The sequence below is a fragment of the Limulus polyphemus genome, unplaced genomic scaffold (assembly GCF_000517525.1).
Source record: "Limulus polyphemus unplaced genomic scaffold, Limulus_polyphemus-2.1.2 Scaffold816, whole genome shotgun sequence".
NCBI classification, from domain to species: Eukaryota; Metazoa; Arthropoda; class Merostomata; order Xiphosura; family Limulidae; genus Limulus; species Limulus polyphemus.
Genome location: NW_013666426.1, coordinates 232,879 through 242,316, shown reverse-complemented (window position 1 = coordinate 242,316; position 9,438 = coordinate 232,879). Strand labels below are relative to the sequence as shown.

The 9,438-nt window shown below is 31.6% G+C and overlaps 1 protein-coding gene across 3 annotated transcripts in view; it reads left to right on the top strand.

The window, feature by feature from the left end:
* LOC111086062 overlaps positions 1–9,045 on the top strand; it is an 11,088-nt gene extending 2,043 nt beyond the window's left edge. For 2 of the 3 annotated variants that reach the window (XM_022387466.1, XM_022387464.1), the window contains exons 2-4: positions 2,715–2,994; positions 4,839–5,016; positions 5,530–9,045. In XM_022387466.1, the coding sequence (XP_022243174.1) occupies positions 2,942–2,994; positions 4,839–5,016; positions 5,530–5,721 (423 nt within the window). In that variant the 5' untranslated portion in view covers positions 2,715–2,941 and the 3' untranslated portion in view covers positions 5,722–9,045. The remainder of the gene's footprint in view (positions 1–2,714; positions 2,995–4,838; positions 5,017–5,529) is intronic. The other variant, XM_022387465.1, reaches the window with a different exon arrangement.
* Positions 9,046–9,438: the final 393 nt, after the last annotated feature.

Genomic DNA, 9,438 nt, shown 5'->3' with positions numbered 1-9,438 from the left:
AGTGAGTAATTGAACTGCAGTCACAGCGTATTGTTGAAGTTAACGTTCGCTCGTTACAGTGTTGTTTAAGCGAGAATTGAGATTAAGTGTATCGGTAAAGTTGTATTCGGAAATAATAAACCAGTTTTATTAAGTAAAGACTTGTGTCGTTAAAGTTTCGTTGGAACGAAGTTACGGAAAAATTAATTAACAAGCGGAGACGTAACAATATTATTTATTTTCATCCCTACATACTGCCAATTTAAAATCTGGACCTGACTTCCCAATATGCTATTTTTTTATATAGACTAACCCCCTAAATAATGCAGCCCCCTTCATATTTAGATTTAGGCCAAGGATATGGGCACAGCTGCTGTTTCCTTAAATGAAATAAAGCTATAGGCACAGTATACGTAAATGTGACCATCACAACCATAAGCTCCATATACTATCTATTATATATAGACCTATATAGAAGATAACCTAACTTTATGAAAATATACTTTTTATGTACAAGTGCACTCATCAATCAATGTTTATTTACAGAAAACTAAGAATCAGGCCTAACTTATATGGTAACTTGTAGTAAAGCCAGTTTGAAGACTAAAGACTTACTAAATAACTATTTCATTCAGTTTTAATTATAAATGCCAATTGCCAAAGCCGCTAGACTTGAAATAGCCATGTTTGTGCATAGAATATATGAATTGGCATATTTCTTAAAATTGTAGATCTATGTGTTCCTCATTATGAATAAGCACAGTGAGCAGCCATGTAGTTTGTTTAATTTGTATGCAAAATTATAAATAATCCAACAGTCTTTGCAGGAGGGTGTTAAATTTGGCAAGACTTTTCTTGTATGATGCTTTTGAACATTCTGTTTGTCATAGTTCCTATCTATGTTTTAGGTTGGTTGACTAGCATCACATGATACCTGTCATACTGGAATAAAAATTAAACTTAGAAAAATTTCCAGGAATAAGTACAAGATATTATAAAACTTGTTTGTTTGTTATTAAGCACAAAACTACACATTGGGCTATCTGTGCTATTGTAAAAATTCTTAGTCTTTTTTTTTCTACTGAGCCACCTCCAGTTATAAAGGCTGTAGATTGACCCTGTGTAAGCACTCTGGATTTTGGAGTCAGCAGCCACATTCAAATTCATATTATATCACAAAATAAACCTCAAACTTTAACCTGTATGTGCAGTATAACTATTATAGTCAAACCCTTAGTTTGGTAGCAGGGTTTTGCTGACTGGCTGATTTCTGCCTGGTTAGTGGTTTAAAGCAAGGGATGACCACAGATAACTTTATAATTCTATCTCGTAAAATATATTTACAGTCTAATTTTCTTTTTAATTGAAAAATTGTTTTTTGTTTTGTTTGTAATTAAGCACAAAGCTACACAATGGGCTATCTATGATCTGCCCACCATTGGTATCGAAAGTTCGCAGACATGCAGGTGTCCCACTGGAGGGCTAATTGAGAAATATCCAGCTGTAATTCTGTCTCTACATTCTGTCTCTCTGTTTATGCTCTACATTTCTTTTTTTCACCGTGTCACATCCAGTTCTAATTACACATGGTAACACTTTTATATAACCTAATTTCCTTTTTTCAGTAAGCCATGTCCAATTATAATTGTGTGGTTGTAAAACTTCTATACAGTTTAATATTTGTTTTGTCAACATCTTGTCACAATTCTGTCTTGTAAAAGGTTTTAGTCTTCTTTTTCACAGAGCTATTTTCATTTATAATGCTATCTGGTAAGAATGTTTTATGGGCTAATATTCTCTTTTTGTGAGCCATGTTCAGCCATAATTTATTATATTAAAATTTTTTATGGTCTTTATACCTTTTTTTTTAAAAAGCCATATTCAGTTTTAATTCTGTCTGGTAATTTTTTATAGTCTACTTTTATTTTTTATTCTGAGCCACTTCCAATTATAATTCCATGTTGTAAAACATTTTTTTCAGGTTTTTGTATTGCTGTATTCTTTACAGTAAGTGTCTGCGACTTGTTTGCAATAAATTTCAACAATAAACAAACAGCAACACAGTCCACTTATTGTAAAATAATACATTAAAACAAGTCAAATGTATATACAAACTGTTATTAAACTGTTAATTACCACAGTTGTATCCAGAGATTTAAATAATTGTCTCCTTTTTTTTTTGTCAAAGTTCATACAGACTGGTTCAATTACTTTAGAAAACAATTGACAAGAACTTGAAAATAAATTATTATTTTCTTCCCTGTTATTAAAATATAGTCTGTGATAATTTTACTTTAAAAATTGCCACTATACACTTTATTGCTAAACTCACAATCATACAGTCTAGGTCTTTTGAACTAAATTTTCAATGCTTATTTTTACCCTGACAGAAGTCTAGAACAATCGACACACTTCTAGATATCATGATGCAATAATACTCAGTTAAAACAATGAGAAAAACTCGTAATGGTTCTACTAACATGATGCAATAATATAAAAAAATGCCAGTTCACAACAGTTGAACTATACTATGTATGAATCATAAACAATTATGTCAACAAGCTTGCCATAAACTACCGCTTCTAAGAATAATTAAGTTTAACCCTCGCACTTTGTTAGCTATCTAAATAATAACTCTCACATTAAACTCCAGCTGAAACAGTCGTGTATATTTAAGACATTTTTTATAAACCATGTCAAGTTATGATTCTGTCTGTTTTTACTTTTTCTCACAGGTAAACATAACTATTAAGAAACACAAAGAGCAACAAAACAATTTTTTTTCACTAAATCATAGATTGGAGAAGAAAGAACAAGGGCGAACTCAAGTTTTATGACAGCAAATAACAGAAAGTTATATTCCTAGCACAAAAGTTAATAAAGCATTTAATTAAAGTTTTCCTGCCAAATCAACTCTAGAAGAATCTGAAAAAGAAAAGAAAGTTAAAACTCCTCCATTGGGATGCTTGAAACTCGAGTACCTTTCAAAGAGTTCAATAAAGAAGAAATTGTCAGGTATGTGAAAATTACCTACATGGCATCATTTAAAAAAGTAAAATTAATAAATAATTGACACTAAACTTCATATTTGACATGTTAGCAACTTTTTACTAACTGATTTTTTCTGTACAAGAAAATATTTTCAAATTAATAAATACACTAAAAACTGAAACATACTGCAAGCTTATAAACAGTAATGTATCTACCTATAGTCAGTTAATTGCTCAAGACTGAGTAACGCTATGTGACAAGTTTTTAGTTAAGTACTCTATCAATTAACATCATGTGGCAAGCTTTTAATTATCTTGTTCATTATGTATCTAGCCTTTACTTAAGTAGCTCATCATTATGTAATGTCACATGTCAAGCTTTTAATCAACTTGTTCATCATGTATCTAACCTTTACATAGCATAAGTTCTTGAATAATGGGCAAGTACCATGAAGATTGGAAGTTGGCTAATGGTATTCCTCTATTTAAGGGAGGTGATAAAAATTGTCCCAGTAATCATTGGCTTATTAGTCTTACATCAATGATAGGAAATGGTGTTGAGGGTCTGATAAAAATACATTGCAAAGTCATTTAACAAAGTTTAAAATTTTTTTGAATAGTTAGCATTTTTTTCACTACAGAAAAGGGGAGAATTTTGCCTCATTAATTTTGACATTCCCTGAAGAAGTTATTAATTATGTAGATGAGGATTTTCAGAAAGAATTTGACAAAGTGACACATAAAAAGCTTGTTCAAAAAGTTATCTTAGGAGATGTAGGAGAAAGGTTGGCTTGTTGTATAGAAAACTGTTTAGATGGAATTAAGCAGAGGAATGTTATAAATGAAGTTCAGTCAAACTGTATTAATGTCACAATTGGGGTACCTCAGAGCTCAGTGTTAGGACTTTTGCTCTTTTTGATTTACATTAGTGACATAGATGAAGGAATGGTCAGTAAATTTTTTTAAATTTGCTGGTGATGTTAAGGTCTTGGGTTTTGCTGGCTGTAAGAAGAATCTTGCTATTTTAAAAGAGGATTTGGATTACTTGGTGAATTGAGTGAATAAATGACAGATTGGTTTTAATTATAATAAATGTAAGTTAATGCATGTGGGATGTCACAATTTGAATTATGAGTATAATTTTGATGGGAATAACTTTAACTGTTATGGAGGGAAAATATTTTAGTGGTTCATCAGTCTCTTAGGCCATCCAAGTGGCAGGGTAAACAGAATCTACAGAAATACTGAATGCATGTGTAAAGAGAATATAATGTCATTGTATAAGTCATTGGTTAGTCCACATTTGGAGCACTGTGTTCAGTCTTGAGCTCTTTACCTTAGAACAAACATTGAATTATTGAAAAGGGTTCAAAGGAAAGCTACTAAATGATACCTGAGATGAAAAGATTGTAATACAAGGATAGGTTAAGACGTTTGTAATTGTTTTCTCTTAGAAAAAGAAAAGTTAGAGAAGATCTACTTGAGATGTTTAAGATTGTTAAAGGAATTGATAGTGTTCATACATCATCTTTTTCCATATTTAATAGTAATAGCTGTAAGACTAGGGGACATTAATATAAATCTTGGCAGTGAAGAAGTCATTTTCAGTTAAGACTAAGTGTGGTTGGGCTTTGGAATGGGTTGCCTTCATTTGTATAGATGCAGTCAATTTAAAGAAGTTTAAGAGATAGCTTAATAAACATTTGAATGATAAGAGCTGGCTTTGAGAGTTTCATAGTTTTATTTTAAAGTTTATATATTTAAGTTATACCATTGCTAATGATAAGTAATGTCCAGTATTGGGCTTCTAATTACTTAGTTTAGTTTTGTAGAAGAGACAACACATGAACTTTCTATAATTCTTTGTAGGAGAAACAGCCTAAAAGTTGTAAGAGTCACTGCAAGCTTTTTACAACTAAGAAGGAGAGAAGAAAGCATGTATGCAGAGTCGTATTACAAGTGGTATTCTAATTTACTGGCTGAGATTGCATCAGAAAAAGAATTTAGAAATCATCAACACCAACTTCATATATTTGAGGAAATACAGGTAATGGAAATAAAGGATATAGTTACCATGTAGTAAAGTGGCTGTACAGTATCTGATTACCATGCACTAAAGTGGTTCTACTCTGTCTGGTTATCATATAGTAAAGTGGTTGTATAGTATCTGATTACCATATATTGAAGTGGTAATACAGTATCTGATTACCTTATAATAAAAGAGGTTGTACAGTATCTGATTACCTTATAGTAAAAGGTTGTATATTACCATATAATAAAGTGGTTATACAATATCTGATTATCATATAATGAAATTGTGATACAGTATCTGATTACTATATAGTAAGTTGGATGCTCAATATCTGATTACCTTATTGTAAAGTAGTATCATTTTTGTAATTAGATTGATTACGCATACTGTTGTGTAAGTAATTTGTACATGAAAATTGAAATGGTACTTTATTGTTGTTTTATTTTTGTCATTAGCCTTTATTCATAATATTTGTCTTATAACTATACTCTAGGATAATGATGTGGAATTTCTGTTTAAAAATTACAGTGCAGATTTCAGAAACTTCTAAAACTGTCACTAAACACCAAGAAAGCATATCGGCAAGAGCAGATTTGGGATGCTCACATGATGGCCCAAGAAGCCATCAATGCAGGAATCCGGGAAAGCCCAGATGTACAAGAGCTGCCACACCCCAATAACAAAACTACTGGCAAAACAAAGAAGAAGAAGAAAAAGTAACTTCACCTGTGTAATCAATATTGACATTTCAGTCTACTTCAAATTAACAAAAAGCAGCACTAGTTGAAGTTTATATATATAAAGTCACTGTTTTCTTTAGATCAACTAGATAAAGGACTCCCACTACAAGGTGTCTTCTCAGAGTCAAAATCGAATAAACATTATAACATAAGGAACTTTTTCATACAGAAAGTATTGGGTTTATTCATTACTTTCCTGTGTTCTTTTATAGTTTGACATGCAGTGGTATTGGGATTATTGGGTTTATGTTTTAAAGTGCTTTTGGACTATTAGATTGACATGCATGTTTTATGTACATACACAAAAAATATATATTTTAAAAAGCACAGAAGATGCAAGTTGTGTAAGTTAGAAAAAACACTAGATATAATGGTAATAAATTGTAGGAAACCTTTAATTTGACACAACATTTTGAGCCTAAACCTTTCTGCAGATGATGTCTGTTAAAGTCATATATACTGACACATTCGAATATTATTAAAAAATGTAACAATAGGAGAACATGAGAAGTATTTACAACAATACTGTTGAACCCATTGTTGTAAAGAAATAATGTAAGTGAAAGAGAAGTAGAAGGAAAAGGTGTAAAGAAATATAAACCTGATATGTGTTGTGTAATAGTGGGAAAAAAGAACTTGGTTTTGGTCCAACTAAAAATAAAGCTGATGAATTTATATCAATTGAAAACGTTGAACAATTCTTCAGAAGGATTTGCCTGCAGGTTCATTTCAACAAGTCAGCACCTGATATACTCCCTGGTGGTCAAATCTATTCAGATACAAAGGTTTGCACCCAGTCTGATTCTCCAACAACTTCTGCATTTGATAACAGCAGAGACATATCCTTCATGTTGACCCAACTTAATAAGAAACCAAGCAAATGGATGCCATCATTGGGAAAATGTTCTGTAGTAGATTATTTCATTTCCAGTTGTTGCAAACAAGTATATAATATTGACTACTTCATTTTATCACCATCAGACAACCTATCTAAGGAGGAACATCAAGTCATCTCTAACTTAAAATCAAGATGTGACTTTGTAATAAAACCTACTGATAAAGGAGGCACTACTGTAGTCTAGAACTCTGAACCCTACATAACTGAAGCTTATCCAACACCTCTTCTTACCAACCTGTTACTAGTCATGATCCTCTTCGTAGTATACAAATCCAATGAACTGACACCATAAACAGAGTAATCAATTAAACAAGTTTTCCAGCTGATGGACATAATCTTATTCAATCATGTCCTAGGATGTCCATTTTTTACCTAATACCAAAAATCCATAAACCTGAGACTCCAGGAAGACACATAATTTCTGCTTGCAACTCTCCACAGAACTGATCTCTAATTGTTTTGATAAAATTATTTTTCCCATCTTGCAAAACTTTCCTTCCCATGCTAGAGACACAACACATACTTTTCAGTCAATTAACAATTTTAATATCCATACAAACTATTCTGTCATAATCTTCACAGGTGACATAACATCTCTTATTCCTCACACTGAGAGTTTACAGGCCCTAAAGTTCTTCCTTGACAGATGAGATACACTTGTACGTTCTACTGATACCATTTTACAGCTTACTGAACTTGTACTAAGTCTGAATATATTTATGTTTAATGACTTTGTTTATAAACAATTATGTTGTGTTACTATGGAAACCAGGATGGGACCTTCATAAGCAAACCTGGTAATTGGCTATATGGAAACTCAGTTTTTTTCCCCCACTTTAAATGAAAAATTCCGAATTTGTATGCCAGGTATGTTAATGACATTATTGGCTTATTAATTGGCAATAGCACTGAACATAACTTTATTCATTCTCTTTCAGCCTTTAATCCTTCTTTAAGCTTTACCTGGCACATTTCTTCCTGCTGTCTTGTCATTTCTGGACATATAAGTTATCATTGATAACAACAAAGTGTCCACTACTGTTAATTATAAACACATGGATTCTCATTCTCACTTATAATTGGATTTGTTTCATCCCTCCCACCACTTTACGTTCAAATCCTTACTCACAGTTCGTGTGTTTACATCACATATGTAGTGATGATGATTTCATCTCCAAGTCTGAAGAAATGAATGACTTCTTTTCCTCTCAAGGCTATCCTAAAAAAATCTTATGAAAAGCTTTCTTTAAAGCTAATTATAAACCTTCTAAGAATACTCTTGAGGCATTGTCGCAAAGACGATACATAACAAGCTTACTTTAACCATTTTTTATCACTCATTTGTGTCCCTTCAAATCACCAAAACTATCAAGGACAACTTTCACATACTTCAAACTAATACTGACACTAAGTGTATTTTCAATGAACATACTGTTAATTACTTTTAGATGCAATCAATCCTTTTGGAACACCCCTATTCCTGCTAACTTTACTCAACCTGATACTCTTTCTGGTTCTTTCACCTGCAACCAACCATATTGTATAATGTTTCAACACATTGTTAATCGAATTTCAGTGACATTTACCAAAAAATCGTTTTTACATTACAAATACTTTAATATACTGCATTGTTTGTGACCTTGCTGTATGTTGGTGAGACTAGTCACAAATGACACGTATTAAATCGCAACCTTGACTTATCAATTTCAAGACACTTTTCAGATAACAAACACGACTTGTCACATCTCAGATTTATTATTCTAAGATCTACACCAACAAACTATTATTTATGTGAATAACACCTTATTTATACTCTTCGTATGATTTTTCCACTTGGTTTAAATGAGAAATTTTTTTTTGTAACTTTACTTTTGATATCTTCCGACTTTTCCTACTATTACCCCCTCACATATCAGCTTTATATTTCTTTACGTATTTTCCTTCTGCTTCTTTTTCACTTACAACAACTGATTCACGGATATTGTTACATCACACTTCTAACCATGCTTTGCACTTTCTCGTATTGTTACATTTTATAGTAATATTCAAATGTATTCTGTATATACTACTTTAGCAGACATCACCTGAAGAAGGGCTTAGGCTCAAAATGTTTGGCAAATTAAAGTTTTCCTAGGTTTTATTACCATTCTATATAGTGTTTTGTTTCTTTATTATACATGTTTTACAGTACCATTGGGACTGTTTGAGATTAAAATCCATGTTTTAGAGTGCTAGTAGGGCTGCATGATTGACATCCACACATTAGAGTGCCTTTAGGAATGTTTAAGCTTCTTAAGATTTTCAAACTCTAGACCATCCAGTTTATTAACTACTTATTTAATGTTATATTTTCATGTGTCAGAGTTTTGTATCAGCACCTAATGGAGATAAAATTTTACTCTTTTATCTTGTTCTCACTTGATGAATGAAATCACATTTTATTTATTAATAATATTTTTTTATATAATCTACAAATTAAAATTTAGAATAATGTCTTACTTCCACTTTATTCACTATTGTACCTTTCATCTAAAGTCCTTTTGAAAGCACATCTGTAGTGTATATTTTTATAATTCTTTAGCCTTACACCCATTTTATTCACTAAAGTACTTTTCATCTAAAGGCCTGCAGACATAATCACCTTTTAAAAACATATCTGAAGTGTGTATTTTTATAATTCCTTAGCCTTACACCCACTTTATTCACTGCAGTACTTTTCATTTGAAGTCCTGCAGACATAATCACCTTTTGAAAACATATCTGAAGTGTATATTTTGATAATTTCTTAGCCTTACATCC